At 35.7% G+C, this 19647-nt stretch overlaps 1 protein-coding gene across 1 annotated transcript; it reads left to right on the top strand.

Moving 5' to 3' along the window:
- Positions 1-148: 148 nt before the first annotated feature.
- Positions 149-18093, top strand: cyth2 (cytohesin 2). Its single transcript, XM_067400316.1, has 12 exons — positions 149-357; positions 2093-2243; positions 2476-2542; positions 3874-3992; positions 4379-4459; positions 4956-5068; positions 5410-5558; positions 7650-7761; positions 11629-11705; positions 12156-12227; positions 12379-12533; positions 14104-18093. The coding sequence occupies exons 1-12, from the start codon at positions 291-293 to the stop codon at positions 14189-14191; spliced, it is 1251 nt and encodes a 416-aa protein (XP_067256417.1). The 5' UTR covers positions 149-290; the 3' UTR covers positions 14192-18093.
- Positions 18094-19647: the final 1554 nt, after the last annotated feature.

The following is a 19647-nucleotide window of genomic DNA, read 5'->3' on the forward strand; positions in this document are numbered from 1 at the left end:
CTAAAAGTTTTCTTCTACTACTACGTACTGAATGAGTATTAATATCTAATAAGTCTATACTACTTTTAGATTGTTTTTGTTTTGTTTTTTGTTCACGAACTAAAAATAACTAGCCCTTACCAAAATGGCCGCAGTTCCGGGTCGTGAATTTCACTGGCTGACAGCAGGCGCAACTTCCGCTCTCAACTCCTCCTTTGTCTGAGTCCTTTCGGTCCTCCGCCTAGTTATTTATTTATTTCATTTTCGTTTGTGGGGTATATTTTTATATATCCTTATCTCTCGGTTATTGAATGACATTCGATTCCGACACATATATGCCTAAAAGCAAAGCCCCCAAAATGGATGATCTGGACTACAGTAAGTAAAGCTGGTTTATTGTTGTGTGTAGTGCCGCATTACGTTACTGTATATCATTATGAGCCTCGGAAAGGCTTCACGCAGAAGGATTTTTTTTCTATTTTAAAGGGTTTAAACCTAATGTCATTAGTTCGTCGTCACATCTATCATTTCTGCAGCTTTACTACATCATCCAGCTGTCCATCTTCTGGATTCATTCATGTTCGGCCTCCTTTAGTTGTTTACATCTGTATTGTGTCTCTGCTTTTATCACAGGCTGAATAAATCCATGTCAACATTGTGGTTTTCATAAGTGTGTCATAAAAATTTCATAGTTTTCAGCTGTTCATCATCATACATCTTTTGAGTGGCATTACTGGATATTTAAGTATTTCTGTCTGTCACAGACAGATTTGTCTTAATTTTATTGAATTATGAACTTAATGCAGCACACAGAGTGAAATGCTTGTCATCATCAGTCCTGCTGCACATTTCATTCTTTACAGGAAGATCTGGAGATGGCATGAAGGCCTGCGTACAGTGAGATGTAAAAGTCTGAGACCACATTAAAAACCTAGGATTTAAACAACAAAGAAACGTTATGATGAAGCCTTAGTTTCTATGCAGCTAACCAGATGTGCAGTAGTGGCCAAAAGTGATGTACAGAGAGGATATGTAAATAGATTTAGTATGTAAATGTATGTCAGTGGTCATGTGATTCTGCAGATGGTCAGATTTTCTTCTTCCACTGAAGCACAAGATGCTGGAGAACATCAGCTTTAGTTCATGTAGCTCCAGTGCAATAAGAGAGATACACCCCAAATATTAAGACATTCTCAGATTCATTTTATTTATTTAATCAATTTAAAAAATAACAACAAAAATAAATCTTTAAAATGTATGTATATGTGTTCAAATTTAGGATTTGCGGACTGAAAGAAGTATAAAGGTACAAATGGCAGATGAAAAACTGATATCATCTGAATTGGCATGTTGTTTTTTAATCGTGAGCCTTTTAACATTTTTGTAGGAGCTGTGCTGTTTTCAATATTTTAATTGTTTTCAATTAAAATATTTGAAATGGGGTGGAGTTGGGTGAGCGGTTCGATGGGTTTGGTATTTTTAGTTTTACAAAATCAATTCATTTTCAAATTTAACATCATTTAACATCAGTCGATTTGTAATGGAAAAAAATGTATTAAAATAGAAGCATTTAGACCCCATTGTATACCACTGACTGTTCAAAAAGCAGAATCTAATAGTGTCATGTTTTTTATTTCAAGTGATTCACTTGAGGCTTCAGATCCTAAGATTGTGAAAATTTGTTCCGAGGAACGTCAGAGTATGTGTGTCTGCCTGCAGGCGTTGCTTTCTGAGCTTCTGTGGGTTTGGCTCTGTTTTGTCCTGGCTTGCTCTCTTTAAAGCTTCCAAAAAGCCGCTGGTGTTGCAAGAGTCATCCTTTAGTCCACAGAGAATCCGAACGTAAACCTCTCCTCCAGTATGCAAACAGTTTCCTGCGCATGTGCACTGCCCCGAATCCCGATTACGTTTCCATCTCACATCATAAAGTGAATGATATTAGACACAGGCCAGCAGTTACAGAATGTCAAGTGCAGCAGGAACATGAGAGATTGGTAACGTGGAAGACGGGGGGGTTCGTGCGAAAGAGGCCCGTGTGTAGTGAATAGGAAAGGAACTATCCACAGTCCCTGTGTCCTCATTTCGTCCTCCTTTCTCCCTCTCTCTCTCTCCACAGTCCCAGCGGACCTGAGCCCAGAGGAGCGCTCCGAGCTGGAGGAGATCCGGCGCAGAAAAGGAGCGCTGCTTCTTGAGATCCAGAGACTGAAAGAGGAGCTGAGAGAAGCCATTATAGAGGTGGAGGGGCTGGAGACCAGCACAGAGGGCAGGTTAGGCTCACATTTATATTATTGGGAACTGAAACATACAAGAATTCCTCCGATGTTTGATAGATATTTTTATTTCTCCAATTTGCCTTCTCTGATAGATAACACTCAATAAAAGCGCACACACGTTATCTCTGTGTGAACAGTGCAGCCATTGACATGAACTTGAACTCTTCATGCTGTGTGTTCAGGAGGTTCTGAAAACAATATTGATCTCCTGTCTTTTATTTTGTAGTAAAACATTACAGAAGAGTCGACATGTGGCCATGGGCAGGAAAAAATTCAACATGGATCCGAAAAAGGTAAGCCATCCTAAAAGTGAAGTTAAAAGTAATAAAGAAATCCACCGTTCCATTCTGCCACTGTTTTCCAACATAAACAAAGTGAATGAAAACTAAAAAAAAAACAAAGTTGCTTATATATAATATATATATAATATATATATATATATATATATATATATATATATATATATATATATATATATATATATATATATATATATATATAAAGTATACACATTAAGATTTTTTGAAAGAAGTCTTATGCTCATAAAGACTGCATTTATTTATTTGATCAAAAGTATAGTAATATAGTAATACAGTAAAAACTGTAATATAGTGAAATATTATTAAATTTTCCTTGTAATATATTTTAAAATGCAGTTTGTTCCTGTGATGTCAAAGCATCATTACTCCAGTCTTCAGTGTCACATGATCCTTCAGAAATCATTCTAATATGCTGATTTGTTGCTCAAGAAACATTTCTGATTATTATCAGAGTTGAAAACAGTTGTTGCTTCATATTTCTGTGGAAACTGGTAAATTTTTTTCAGGATTTTTTGATGAATGGAACGTTTAACTGCATTTATCTGAAATAGAAATTGAAAGTCTTTACTGCCACTTTTGATCAATTTGATACATTCTTGCTGAATAAAAGTATTAATTTTAATACATTTAAAAGAAGATTAGCGTTTTATGAAAACACATATAGGTTTCTCTGACACATATAAATATGTTGCCAAAATAAGGATATTATTTGGCAGGACAATTTGTGAAATATTAAAGGATTAGTTCACTTTCATATGAAAATTCCCCCCAGCTTTACTCACCCTCAAGCCATCCTAGGTGTATATGACTCTCTTCTTTCCGATGAACACAATCAGAGTTATAATAATAAATATCCTGACGCATCCGAGGTTTATAATGGCAGTGAACGATACCAATGAAGCTGAAGCTGAAGAAAGTGTCTCCATCCACATCCATCCATCATAAACGTACTCCACACGGCTCTGAGGGGTTAATAAAGGCCTTCTGAAGCGATGTGTTTGTGTAAAAAAAAAAAAAAAAATCTATATTTAACAAGTTATGAAGTAAAATATCTAGCTTCCGCCAGACTGTGGAGTATGTTTATGATGGATGGATGTGGATAATCGTTTGCTATCTCTCACTGCCATTATAACGCTGGGATGCGTCAGGATATTTATTAATATAACTCTGATTGTGTTCATCGGAAAGAAGAAAGTCATATACACCTAGGGTGTCTTGAGAGTGAGTAAATCATGGGGTAATTTTCATTTGAAAGTGAACTAATCCTTTAAACATTTTGTTACGTTTTAATTTTTTTTCCACAGGGCATTGTGTTCCTAGTGGAGAATGAGCTTCTCAGACACACTTCAGAGGACATTGCTCAGTTTCTGTACAAAGGAGAAGGACTCAATAAAACTGCAATAGGAGACTATTTGGGTGAAAGGTACACTTCAGCTGTATTATATCAGTGATTTTTATTTATTTATATTTTTCTGACTGTACAAGAAAAAGAAGTTTCCAGTTGGTAAAATAAAAAAAAATAAGTACAATAACATATAAGTTAAGCATGTGCAAAACTATATTTTTGTTTTAAATCTATTGTATAAAAACTATGTATTTCAGATTCTCAATGTGTATAATAGCCAAAGACATGCATGTGCGATTGATTGTAGCAGAGGTGCATTTGACATGAATTTAAAGACACTTTTCTGAGAGGGTTTAACCTTGGAAACTGTTTAACAGATAAAGCAACAAGCATATGTAAAGTGATTTATGATATTATAGATCAGTGATTTTAATGTTGTTAAAACATTTCTCTCTCTCTTTCAGAGATGACTTCAATATTAAAGTATTGCAGGCTTTTGTTGATCTTCACGAATTCACAGATCTGAACTTGGTACAAGCACTTCGGTAAATCAGCAACTTTCTTCAGTGTTATTTTAGTTTCTTAAATTTTTTTTATTAATATTTTGAATTAGCTTTTTTTTGTTTTCATGTTGATTTTAGTTTTATTTTTAGTAATTTCTTTGTGCTCTTTTTGTTTAAGCTTTTTAGCTTTAATTTAGTTTTGTTAGTTTTATTTATTTCCAGTTAATAATTTTAGTACTTAACTAAACTTAAACTTATTTCTGCAATTTTTTTTTTGCCAAGACAAGATTTCTAATAATAATTCAACTAATATTTATATTTTATTTTATTTCAGCTTTATTTCAATTAACAGAATTGTTTTTTTTTTTAACAGTATTAGTTTTAGTTTTTTTTTTATCGAGGTTGATCTAGCAACGTATTGTTCATTTTGTTTTGTGTGTTTTTGTATGTTTAAAACATGGTTATTTTTGTAGTATTCATACAGTTATTGTGTTGTGCTTGTGTTCATGGTGTGTCCGTCTATTTCTGCTCAACGCAGGCAGTTTCTGTGGAGTTTCCGCTTGCCAGGCGAGGCTCAGAAAATCGACAGGATGATGGAGGCCTTTGCGCAAAGATACTGTCACTGCAATCCTGGAGTCTTCCAGAGCACAGGTCACACACACACACACACACACACACACACACACACACACACACACACACACACACACACACACACACACACAAACACACACAGCTTTTGAGGTGTTCATCTAACATGTACAGTACACCAGCAGTTTCACATGTTTTTGATCAGTTCCCATTTGTATTATTTCATAGTTTTGATTCTAAAATGCTCAGTATAGTTATAATTAAGTGTATCTGTTTCGACTGCTGGTTTAAGTCATGCACTTTGACACACTAAGTACATTTCAGAACTTGTCAAACACGTAATTCATTGCTGCTGCACTTCAGTTTTTGTTTCATTTTCAAACTCTGTCATCTGCCCGCAGACACTTGTTACGTGCTGTCGTTTGCCATCATCATGCTGAACACTAGTCTGCACAACCCCAATGTGCGGGACAAGCCCACGGTGGAGCGATTCATCAGCATGAACAGAGGCATCAACGATGGGGGAGATTTACCAGAGGATCTGCTCAGAGTGAGTCTGAACATGTGATTATATCTTGGGTAATTTGTATATTGTAATAAAAATGCTATTACATAAAATCAGCATTAGGGTCAGTGCAAATCATATGAAACTGCCAAATCCTGCCAAATAATACCCTTATTTCATTGCAAATCAATGAAACTGATGCTATTTTTTGTTTCCATATGGTTTAGTTAAATTTAAAGGGTTAAAATTTCAAAACAAATTTGCAAATTACTTGCATACATTCTCTTTTTTTGAGGACTAAGTCTAAACTTTCTGGTTTTAATTTGTTTTGAGAGAATATTGGGGGGATGATTGCAAATAAATGTACCAAATAATTGATCTTGTTTAAAAAAGGGGAAATTCTCAATAATTAAATTCTTAATTATAAGTCGACAAATTCCTGAAGTGTTTCAAGGAGCCATTTTGTTAAAAGAAGACCATGTGACATGAGTATTAACTTTTTTTTTTTTTTTTTTTAAATATTCCCACCAAGATCATGTGCTTACATAGGTGTCTATGATAATGCCTGTCAAATCTGATTTTAAATTGAAACCGGTTACACAGTCTGACTCCTATTACAAGCCTTTCTGTTACAGGGGCCAATTTAGTCAAATATCTCTAGTTTAGGATGATGATTAAAGATGTAATATAAACTAACCTAATATTTTCAAGAGTTTTTTTTTTAGTTTCACCTTTTTTAAACAAGGTCAGTTATTTGGTATGATTTTTTTTATGGTTACACCATATTGACATTTTTGCAACCATCCTCCAAATATTCTCTCAAAATGGATTAAAACAGACTTGGTCCTCAAAAAAAGAGAATGTATGCAAGTAATTTGCTAATTTATTTAGAAATTTTAACCCTTTTAAATTTAATTAAACTATATGGACACAAAAAACAATAGCGTCACGTCATTGAACCATTAATGACTTTTTAAAGATGAACTGTGTATTTTTTTGCTATTAAAATAATGAAGAATACAAAAAAGGTCTGCACTCTAAAAAAACTTTAATTGAAGTACACAGGAGATAAGATGACAAACGTTTTGGCTCTTCGCCTTCGTCAGTGACAGCTGACGGGCCAAAATCTCCTGTGTACTTCAATTAAAGTTTTTTGCAGTGCAGACCTTTTTTGTATTCTTAATTTGAAATATAGGTCTTGGCACCTGATTGGCTGGGAGAGCGCGGTGAACGTTTTAATTCTATTAAAATAATGAAAACGAATGACTTCAGCAGGGTACTATGATTTCTGCAATGTTGACAGAATCACAGAATCCAGTCATAAAAATAGAATTTCCAGTATAATACCAAATGTCACAGAATTTGACACATTTTAGATTAATAAATTAAAAGTCTTAATTCTTAAACGTCTCTCTGCATTTATCTTTTCTAGCTTGCTACCTTATATTACAAATATTGTTGGATATTACAAGTTCCTCTTGTAAATTGTTTGAATAAAAGCCTCTGCTAAATGCACAAATGTAAATGTAAAAGGCGGTACAATTATTTAAATGGTTATATGGACCAGTGTCTGTGAATATTAAACTGCTATTAGACTGCAATTGAAATATGAAGTCTGCATGTTCTACGTGTCTGTGTGACACTGTGTGAATTTACTTCTTAAAGTAATAACAACAATAATAATAATAATAATAAAATTATTAACTTTATTATATGGGCTATCACACAGTTTTAATGGTAAGCCTCTTTTGTGCAGCATTTTGTTTGCCAAAAATAAAAAGGAATTGTTCATTTTCATTTGATTTCTTTTTAAAAGATTCATTTATGCCTTCATTTTCACCACTGTTTTTGTATTAAATCATAAGTCCAGCTCAATTAAAACAGACAACACAGAAAATGTGATGTTTTTTAATCTTTTAATAAATTGTTAAATTATGTATGTTTCTCTATCAATAAATTAGACCTGCTTTTTGATTATTAAAATTTTATTTAACTATTTCATAGGGCCCTACTTTAGGTCTCTATGTTAATCCGAATTGCTGTCAGTGTGAACGACCCTTGTGGTTTTCAAGGCTTTTTTTAATAATGACGCTTCACACTGAATGCTTTTATAAACAATGTGAGTGTTCCCTTCAGAATCTGTATGACAGCATTAAGAACGAGCCTTTTAAGATCCCAGAGGATGATGGGAATGACCTGACGCACACCTTCTTCAACCCTGACAGAGAAGGCTGGCTCCTCAAATTGGGTGAGTCCCTCCTGATGTACGCCAGGATTGTTTCTGTTTAACCAAAGTTGCTGGCAGGGTCTTTATCATTGCCACTGCATGATATTCTGTTTCATTGCTGCGCTTTGCACTTTTTTTCTCCTAAAAAAAAAAAAAAAAACCCAAGCGAAACATCACTTCTAATGTGTTTGGCACTTTCGAAGATTTACTTTCTTTCTGCATGGCGAGCTCTGTGATCTCTCAAGCACTAAAAGCTTTTGAATCTTTTTCCCTCTCCCCGTGTCTCTTTCTCCTGTCTTTCTGTTTCCTGTGACCCGTCCCCCTGTTCCCTTTTTCTGATCTCTTCTGGCTCCTGCTCTGCTTGACCTGTGATTTCTCTGCTGCTGCTGGTGCTGTTCACCCTTCAGGAGGTACGTACAGCCTCTTTTCCCTTACTAAAACAACTTGTAGAGAAGGACCGCTTAGATTAGTACTGAATGATCTTATTAGTCATGTTTGCAAAGCATCGTTATTATTGTAGTTAGGCATGCACCGAAATAAATTCTGGGCCGAAACCGAAAATTCTGGATGCATTAGGCCGGAAACCGAAACCGAAAATTACTTTTTAAAAATAATTATTAATTTCTTATTTTAAATTAGTTTTTATATATATAATTGTATTATTACACATTTTAATTAAATTCAATAATTAGATTTACTGAATCTAAATTTAAAAAATACAAGCCAATAAAATAAAATAACCACACTTTTATTTTAAGTAACACCATAATTGGACAGAAAATATATTAAAATAATATTAAATATCAATATACTAATATCAATATATTATTCTTTATTCAGTTCTATGAAATGAAATGATATTTAACTAGGGCTGCCCCCAATGAAAGATTTTTCTAGTCGACTAGCAGTCGTTCATTTAAGCCATTAGTCGACTAATCGGGCGTTATATTCATTTAATTACTTACACATGGGGGTGGAACATATGCATAGGCTATTCCACGCTCAAGCCCACGCATAAAGTTTGCAGGAAAGCAATGGGAAAAGTAATGATTATGAGTTAGTGGTTCAGTTCATTTAGCCTATATGACGCACTCAAGTTCGCAGAGATAAAGACGGCAGAAAGCTCCTTCTGTTTATTTTCTTTATTTTATAAAAGCACAACATTTTGTTGTTATTATGAGTTTACACCCTTTATAGTTTGGAACGATGTATTACTCTTATCTGTATGATGGAGATGATGTATTTTAAGTTGAAAAAGATGCAAGTGATCACGCCGGCTCCTCATTAATTGCGCTATACTTTAGCTTCCACATTCCTCAAAAACACATAGATATGCTAGATATGCTATAGAGTGGCTATGTAAAGTTGCTACTTACAAGTGTCAAATGATGAGCCATGAGGTTTATGGATTATAGGCAAACATTTGGATTTCCTGCCCGACATACTGTAATTACCACAAGAACCCGCCGTTAATGATCTGTGTCAGACTGCTTGACTTCACCACTTCCTGTGGAGTTTTTTTTTTTGTGCATCTTAGGAAGCGGTGCCGCTCGCAAAGGTACAAAAAATGCTGCGCAAGAGTGAAACCTGAGCACTGAGGAGCAGGGCGGGGCAGCGTGCCATATTTTCGGAAATGCCATTTTCGGCCGATACATTTCAGCGTAGTAAATATAGGTGCATCCCTAATTGTAGTGTTTGTGCTTCAGACATGAATGATTCCTCAAATGATATGTGTTGTTGCAGGAGGTTTGGAACTTTACTGATCAGTAGTGATGGGTACTTTTCGAAGAACTGCTTTGTGAAGCTTTGAAATCTTGCAAATCATTTGTTTCGAACCAGTGATTCTGAGCGTGTATCAAACTGCCAAATTGACGTGATTTCAGTAAACAATGCTTTGTATGAAATTCCAATGGTTCACCAGTAGGGTCGATCTCTCTCTCACATTTTTATAATAAAAAGGATTTGTAGTTAAAAGTCTCTTATTGGCCTGATTAACCAAGCTCTCCATAAAACAAACAAAACAATCCCTACAAATCGTAAAATATTTTCATAACACTTCATATTTATGGGTATTAGATGATTTGTTAATTGCATTTAATAGATTACTTTCAATAAAACATTTGCAGTTGGTTTGAAAAGGTGCATGCATTTTTGGGTTGTGTTTACGTTACATTTACATCATTTTGACCAGCAGGTGTCACCAGCATGTGGCGTTTACAGCGATTCGAAACTGAATTATTTAGCAAAGCAATTGGTTTAGTTGGTTCGAAGTTTTGAAAAGCTTAGCTAATCCCATCACTAATGATCAGACCATAAAATAAGGGTAAGGGCTTCAAAGTGGGTGGGATTATAGACTGATAATTATAGTTGCGCTGCCTCTACTGCCGTGGATACCAACGAGTCTGCACCTCATCTACTGACCACGATACAGCCACGGTCGTTTAAAGCAAGTCGTTTAAAAAAGTTGTGCTAACAAATGATACTGTGGTGCCTGTTACTGATTATATAAATCTAGCGGGTTTGGTGTCTCATGTTTCAAATCCAATGACAATGGTAGTGATGATTCTCTCTGACCAATCAGTGATCTGCAGTGTTTACACCTCACATATTTTAGTATCGGTACGGCTCACTTAGAACCTGAACCAAGGTGGTACTATTTAAAGGTCCCGTTCTTCGTGATCCCATGTTTCAAACTTTAGTTAGTGTGTAATGTTGTTGTTAGAGTATAAATAAAATCTGTAAAATTTTAAAGCTCAAAGTTCAATGCCAAGCGAGATATTTTATTTAACAGTTTGGACTACATCCCTCTACTTCCTTCTTTAATGACGTCACTAAAACAGTTTGACTAACCTCCGCCCACAGGAATACACAAAAAAGGGGGTGTGGTCTTGTTGCGCTCCCACGGAGAAGAGCAAAAGTTGCGTTTGTAGAGTGTGTTTGTCGCCATGTCGTCGAAACGCTGTTATTTTCATCCCGCAGTCCAATCACCTTAGTTTGGCCTTCCCAGGGATGCTGTACTTAGAGATCAATGGTTACAATTTATGTTTAACTCGGTTCCCGAAAATTATAATCCACATGTAAAACTACGGCACTTGTGCAACACACATTATGGTAAGAGGCGTGATGTTTCCGGGCAAGGTGCGCTCTCTATGGCTCTGGGTACGCTAAGCTGCTGTCGAATCACAACACAGGAACCGCTGGCACAATCAGAACTCGTTACGTATTTCTGAAGGAGGGACTTCATAGAAAAAGGAAGTCATCAGCCCGTTTTTATGACAGTGGAAACAGCGGTATACAGATAAGTAAATTATGTGAAAAATACTGTGTTTTTTTACACGCGAAACATGAACACATGTTATATTGCACACTATAAACACAATCAAAGCTTAAAAAAAAAACACGAAAAACGGGACCTTTAAGCGAGCCGTACCAAGCAGTACCATGCAGTGGAAAAAGCGCCATATGCATTTAGAATAAAATGTCATTGCAATGTGGTGTAATGGTCAGGCATCCCAATACGTTTGTCCATATAGTGTATATTCTCAGAGACTTGAGACTGTGAGCTATTTTGACTTTTACCTGTTATCAACCACCTAGCAACCAACCAAAACACAAAAGAAGCAGCATTGTTCTCAGGCATCCACTCACAACACACCAGCGTCTTGTTAAAGATTTTTGCACTGGCAAACATCACTTACATTTTCTGCAGAAAATGTAAAAATCTAGTAAAATTAGTTTTGTTGGGTTTTTTAAGGATTTCACTCTTCTAATAATATAATGTGTGTAGATATAGTGTCTGTGCAGTTTCATTAGCAGGCTGACACAAGAGGAAATGAGTCATTTGTTGTCTAAAAAGCACCTCTAATCCAGTGTAATCATCTTTCTCAGGAGGTCGTGTGAAAACATGGAAGAGGCGGTGGTTCATTCTGACAGATAACTGCCTCTATTACTTTGAGTACACAACAGTAAGTCAATGAAAACAGCAATATTTCATCTTATTACACAGTTCTTTTGTGTAAAATGATTTTGTATAATGACTTTATATAACAAGTAGATGTATTTCTGATAATTAGCTATTTATTAAGCAAGATAATGAATTGGACAATCAGTCAGTTATACAGTTTTGTGTTTTGTTTTTTTTTTTGCTGAGGGATCATGTGACACTGAAGACTGGAGTAATGATGCTGAAAATTCAGCTTTGATCATTACATTTTAAAATATATTCATATAGAAAACAGATATTTTAAATTGTAATAATATATCACAGTATTAAATTTTTTATTGTATTCTGATCAAATAAATAAAGCCTTGGTGAGCAGAAGAGACTTGCTAGATTTTTGAATGGAAATGTATGTTCTGAATTGGCCCCTAATGGGAAGAACTGTCTGATTTACTGAGTGTTTTTGTGTCTTTAGGACAAGGAGCCCAGAGGCATCATACCATTGGAGAACCTGAGCATTCGAGAGGTCGAAGATCCCAGAAAGCCAGTAAGCCAAATGCAGCTAATCAAATATAACAATTTCAATGATGCTTTTCATAAATCAACTACAGGTTATTTGATGTAACATTAGGGCGGGGCAGTATATCAAAAACGGTTTGTGGGCTCTGTTTGTTCATGGTGTTGCTTTTTCTGTGCAGAACTGTTTTGAGCTGTACATCCCTAATAACCGCGGACAGCTGATTAAAGCATGCAAAACCGAGGCTGACGGGCGAGTGGTGGAGGGAAACCACATGGTCTACCGGATCTCAGCTCCCACCCCAGAGGAAAAGGACGAATGGATCCACAGCATCAAGTGAGTAAACCATGAGTGCTGAATGAAGATGCTCGAGGGATTTATGAAGATCTCAGAGGACGAGGCATTTAAATAAGTAAAGGACTATTAACACCGAGAGCGACCTGACAAAGGGGCTCAAATGGAAAGTTTGCACCGGAATTATTTTCACTGATGGCAGTGCAAGCTTTTATCAGCTTCTGACAAATATTTGCTTATCTAAAGTATGTTTGCATTTCCTGATGGGAATAGCAGTGTATTTGCTAGTGTACTCCTCAGGGCACAAAAATAACAGATACAAATATTTGAAATGTAAATTTTACGCTCACAAGCCTTCCAGTATGTCTCCCCCCTCAGCATGATGTTTAGTCTGACATAAAACAATAGTCCGAAAAAATCTAATTTAATGGAAGAGTTTATTGAACCGTTAGACAAAATCTATAAAATCTATAAAATAAAAAAGAATTGCTTATGTGTTCCATTTGAATAGTTTATTTGATACATGAGGCTTTCTATGGTTCATATAGTATGATTTAGTGAGAATATGGAGCTAAGGATGTAAAAAACCCTTCAGAGGCTCAAACTGAGGAAAAATATGCAATTTGTTGCAGTTCCTGATATTTATATGGCCAAAAAGTAAGATGAAATTCTGATATTGTGTAATGTAAATCAATGAGATCTTTATAACAGTATAGCAGATACTTACATAAATATAATTATCAGTCATCACTCTGGATCATAATTTGATACTGGCCTTTTAACATGAATTTTATAAAAAAAAAGTGTTCATCTTGAAATATTAGTGCTATCAAAATCAATGCGTTAACGCATGCGATTTAATTTTTTCGGTTTAAAATATTATTAGTATAGTATTAAAAATATTTAACTCAATTAACAATTTTCCCTCATCCTTCCGTCATAGCGTTACATTATATGATCCTGCTATTGTTCATTCAAGTGTGATAAGATGCAAAAAAGAACTGTGAATCTCCTGTTTGTGTGACACACGACTCGTATGCACAGAAAGCCATTTCAGACAGCGCGCTGGCCTCAGTCAGTTCTCTTTCAGGCTTGAATGGATTACATTACAGGGTATTTTGACACAAAATTCTGCCAAAATGCCTGCTTTGTCAAGTATCTTCGTAAGCACAGTCTTAAATGAGCGTAAAGAGTTGTGAGGACATCGGAGGTTTGTCAGATCCATGTCATATGTGTCAGATCTTAAAGTGACAGCAGCCTAATAAACCTGCTGCTGTCATTATTAATAATTGTTAATCAAAGAACAAAAGACAGAGAAAATCACTCACTCTTGGCTGAATAACTTTTATAGCTTTAATAAGGATTCATCTATATTTAACTTATAATTTCTGCTGTGAAGACTGTGAAGTATTTGATAACTTTCTGTTTATTTCTGAACTGTTAGATTAGATATTTAAAATATACTGTCTATATGTTGTTTGTACATTAATTTGGAGATTAAATGTGATCATTTAGAGGCCTTCGAAATTTGCATCAAATATACTACAGTAGGCTCTATAGGATTAAATAGGAAATATATGCCAACTCTGCAAATCTTCTGTTTTTGTTGCAGGTCTGCTGTGAGCGTGGACCCCTTCTACGAGATGCTTGCAGCCAGGAAGAAGCGCATTTCCCTGAAGAAAAAAGAAGAGCAACCCTAGAAATCCTCCATTTCTCCTCCATCCTTCCAAACACTCCATCCATTCTCTGAGAAACCAATGATACTTCATTAAGGTAGCTCTTGTCCTCTCATCAGAACAATCCGTAATGCTGGTTTTATGGAGAGATGGATGTCGTTGGGTAAACCTGAACGTCATCTTCTTTGGTTTGGATTTAGGTGGTCTGGACTGCACAATTACCCGTCTCTTATGTTAAAACTTCTACTACACTCATACACTACAGTGTTCTTCACTATCACACTAGTTTGTAGTCCCACGCTATATTACGCTGACATTCCATAGAACTTCACCGACAAGCAAATCCTAAATCTGCATCTCCATCCTCACCTCATCACTGACAGCGCTCACGTTCACTTGTACTTCCTCCGCTCTCACATTGGGTGGCGTCTGACCACCATTCCTGCTATTTACAGCATTTTACTGTGAAGTTCTTACACATACAGGGTAGATGACCAAACAGCCTGATGTATTTTTCTTCATCACCACCATCATCAGGGACAGATTCAACCGAGCCTTTAGCAGAAATGAGCAGGAAGCTTCAGTCACACTGAAGGCTTTTGTTCGTTCAGTCACTGTTGATTTACTGGGTCTATTCTGCTGCCTGTCTTAGTTATTTTATCTGAACTGACACTATTTGTCTTGTACTCATTTGAGTTTATTTACATGTTATATATGAAGATGTAAATGAAGGTCATTTCTATTCACACTACATATCAAGACTGAGTAAAGCATATCCCATCAGTTTTTTTTTTTAGACTAAAATTGGTATATAGAATAATAATGGTATAGGGCACATGATTATCATATCATGACAACTTCACTGACCCATCAAATCATCTGTAGAAACACATCTCATTGTATGTGAATCCTTAAATAAGCTCCTTCACCTTTGAGAAAAGAGCCTTAAAAGTCCCCACAGCCCTGTTTCTGAATGTTCTTACTAGTGTTTCAACTAAACAAACTGTTTAAACCGCTGGGGCTGCAAAACTGTTTTTGGGGGAATCTCATGAAAATATGTCCAGATTATATTGCACACTAAGAAGAAAAATAGATTTTGCAAAAAGAAAGTAAAACTGATTTCCAAGATGATTTTTTTTTAATCATTTAATTTATTATTTGCCCTTTTTTCATAACTAAGCACATTTCCCTCCAAATACACCCAGATGTTTGGTGGAATGAAATCTAAATTTGGTAACACTTTACAATAAGGTCTAATTTCTTAAAGGGATAGTTCACCCAAAAATGAAAATTCTGTCATTTACTCACCCTCATGTCGTTCCAAACCCGTAAGAGTTCTTCGAAACGCAAATAAAGATATTATTGATGAGATTTCTGTCCCTCCATTGACAGTCCAAGCAACTACCACTTTGACGCTACAAAAAGTTGTTAGTAAAACTAATCCATATGAATTGAGCGGTTTAGTCCAAATTTTCTGAAGAGACTCGATCGCATTATATGATGAACAGATTGAATTGAGGGTTTTATTCACATATAAACATTCATCAACACACATCAGTTGTTGTTAACAGACTCATGAACCAACGAGGTTCATTCTTATGTGTTACGCCAATGCTATCTCACGACCAATTTCTACATATTTTATGAGGTTGCTAATTTGTACGAATTTGAGCGATTTGTCTAAACCCCAGTGAGAGGTAGGTTTAGGGGCGGGGTTAGGGGTAGGTCATTCATACGAATTTATGCAAATTTTGCAACTTGTAAAATACGTACGATTTAGCAAAAAACGTGAATTCGTACGAGTGACGTAATACGAATTTGTACGAATTAGCCACTTCGTAAAATACGTACGAATTGCCATGAGATTGGGTTGGTTACGCAGCACGTTTGAGCTTCAGCAAGAGGATTGTTCGCGTGTGTCAATTATGTTTGGTTGAGCTTCTGTTTATGCTCGCTGATCAATGTTTATATGTGAATAAAAGCCTAAATTCAATGTTCATCATATAAAGCAATCGAGTCTCTTTAGAAAACTTGGACTAAACTGTTCAATTTATATGGATTAGTTGTACAATCTCTTCATGAACTTTTTGAAGCTTCAAAGTGGTAGTTGCGTAGCTGTCAATGGAGGGACAGAAATCTCTCAGATTTCATTAAAAATATCTTCATTTGTGTTCCAAAGATGAACGAAAGTCTTATGCGTCTTTAGACATGAGGGTGAGTAAATGTTGACAGAATTGTCATTTTTGGGTGAACTATTCCTTTTGTTAACATGAGTTACTATAAACTAACAATGAACGATGTATGTTTACAGCATTTATTTATCTTTGTTAATATTAGTTAATATAAATACAGTAGTTTGTTAGTTCACAATGTGTTAAATAATGTTACAAATTTTGATTTTAGAAATGTTTTAGTAAATGTTGTAAAGACCTTATTGTAAAGTGTTACCCTCATTTCTTAATTCTTTTGAATTTGGGATGAAATTTGATTGGGACATGATTTTGACAGGTTTAGTGAGATTTGCTCTCTTACTCTGTGCCATTACAAGCAAACCGTCTCGATTGGCCAAAAATTGTGCAGTTAAAGTCTGATCTTTCAGAATGTGTGTTTGCTTTGGCAGAGAAAGACGTGTCTGCTGCTTAATCCCCCACAAACATAACTTTATATGATTCCTGATCCTAAAACATGTGCCAGGCGTATCTGTATTGTTGCTCGTGTGAAACTAGTTACTCCCTCTTACTCAGTGCTGTTCAGTTTGAAGGAGTCCATGGCAGCTTTTACCAATGTACATTATATTTTGCCTTTTTCTGTTTGTATATACATGTTGTTATGTTTGTTTACAACGCAAATTGCTAGCATCTTTATTTATTGTTTTTCCAATTCTTTCTTTTTTTGAGAAATAAGGATCGGGGTTGCATGTTGTACTGAATTGAAGCATCTTTTATAAAGGGTGAATCCCAGTGTTTTGGGCACGTCTAAGGCGACTATTAGCGTTCTGTATTTCTAAATCAAATCTGCAAATTGGCATCGCAGTCGACAAGCTTCTAGTGACAATTAAAACCACGTGCACTTGATCAAAACAAATCGATAAGGAATGTTCCAGAAATATTTTTAAAGGCCGATTATACGGAACACTAATAGCGTCTGGAGTCTAACATAATAACCACACTATTTAAATATACTAATTATGAAACGGTTAATACTGAGAATTGTTTAGCAGTGTATTTTGCTTGACTTTTGTGATTTTTCCCGATTAATATAAAGCTTGGCTATAGTAATCAATGTCTTTGACTTTAAGACATATTTAATAGTTTGGAGTTAGAATCCACGTTTATGGCACTTTAATAGAGTTCAGCACAGTTTTGACTAAAGGACAGCTTGATTTACTCTCTAGTGCCCTCTATGAGTATGTAATCAGTACTGCAGTTTTTAACTGGTTTAAGCTTTGCTGCACACGTAAAGGATGCCAGTATACAGCATCCACATCAAATCATTTGAGGTGAACCTGCTTCACACTGTATTGTATGTTAACCCACAGGCCATACATATATAACTGAGAGAGATCTCCAAGTGTTAAATGGCATTAAACTGCTGACTGCAACCGTACATTCCTTGATATAAGCTATGTGTTTAAACGAATAGTTTGGGCATGACGTGGTCTGATGAAGACTGTAGAATGACTCTGATGACTTGAATACATTTTGGAGACTCTAAATCTGGGCATTCTTGACGAGAAGTGCAAAGGTGCCAAAGCCTTTCAGCTAGTCTGTGAATACAGTAGGACAAATGAAAGCGTTTCCTCCTCCTCTTTCTTTTTTTTTTCCTCCCTGTTACTGATTGGCCACAGAATGGTACAGATTGTTGAGAAATTCATGTAGCAAAATGAAAACTCAGTTATGGTACACTGGTGCCAATCAACTCTAATAAACAAAAGAGATAAAAAAAAAAAAACATTCATGTTGTGTGTGTTTATTAATAGCTGGTGAGTCCTATTATTCCCAACAAGGTGTACTTGAAAATATTTGTCTTGTTAAACCTAAAAACAGAAGCGATATTCAATGCCTCACAAGAAAACATTTTTTTAATACAAATTCATACTGTGTGATTCTTGTATTTGCATTAACCTGTTATTTACAAAAAAAACTAAAATGCTTTAAGTACCTTTTTAAAGTAAAACTGTTTAAGTTGTCATTCAGTTTGTGTGGATGACCGTTGTATATAACATGCAAAGCCATGAAATAAGTATTGATATGCCCATAAAATAAGATGAAATTCTGATAGCTTTTAAATCAATGAGATCTTTATAACAATATAGTAGATAGATACTACCGGTGGTAGACACATTTCTATAAGTGTGTTGTTTTTTCGTCCTACTCTGCTTTAGCTTGTTAGCTCACTTCCTGACTGATAACTTGAACGATTAGTGCTGCTTAATCTTGTTATTTTGTGCCTCAGCAAACCACTGCTATACTCAGGCCAGTCTTCTCATAATGTCACAGCACAAGTGAACAGATGTATTTCAGCCTCACCACATCAAGTCTAGGCCCTGTTTACACCTGGTGTTAAGATGTGTTTTGGTCGATCGGATCATGAGTAGTATGAGGGAGACACATTCCCATTTACACCTGGTGTTTTAATCTGTCTCTTTCATCCACTTCTGTCCTGATTTCTTTGAGGGGAGGGTCTATGGGCAGGTAGATGTATAGGTTTTTTCAGATCTTTTGGTCTAATAGACAAAAAAAGCTTGTACAATTTACAAATGAACGTGATGACAGAAAAACATACGGAGAGTGGCAGCTTTCTTTTCTGCTCTGAAAGCCACACACAATGAACACTGTGAGTGCATGTTAATGTTGAGAGAACATTGCACTTGGTAAGTTTTTCGTCTTCAAACCAAACTTGTTGACAAAGTTTAAAGGTGCCCTAGAATTAAATATTGAATTTACCTCGGCATAGTTGAATAACAAGAGTTCAGTACATGGAAATGACATACAGTGAGTCTCAAACTCCATTGTTTCCTCCTTCTTATGTAAATCTCATTTGTTTAAAAGATTCGAAGAACAGGCGAATCTCAACATAACACCAACTGTGACGTAACAGTCGGGATCATTAATATGTACGCCCCCAATATTTGCATATGCCAGCCCATGTTCAAGGCATTAGACAAGGGCAGCCAGTATTAACGTCTGGATCTGTGCACAGCTGAATCATCAGACTAGGTAAGCAAGCAAGAACAATAAATAAAAGGAAGGAAGGAAGGAAAGAAAGAAAGAAAGGAAGCTACAATTTGCACAGGCTCACCAAAATTGGACAATAGAAGATTGGAAAAACGTTGCCTGGTCTGATGAGTCTCGATTTCTGCTGTGACATATAGATACAGGGTCAGAATTTGGCATAAACTTAGTAGTAACTTAGCATCATTTAAACCAGTGGTTCCCAATCCTGGTTCTGGAGGCACCCCAACACTGCACAGTTTGCAT

Source organism: Chanodichthys erythropterus, chromosome 2, assembly GCF_024489055.1.
Source record: "Chanodichthys erythropterus isolate Z2021 chromosome 2, ASM2448905v1, whole genome shotgun sequence".
In the NCBI taxonomy this organism is placed as follows: Eukaryota; Metazoa; Chordata; class Actinopteri; order Cypriniformes; family Xenocyprididae; genus Chanodichthys; species Chanodichthys erythropterus.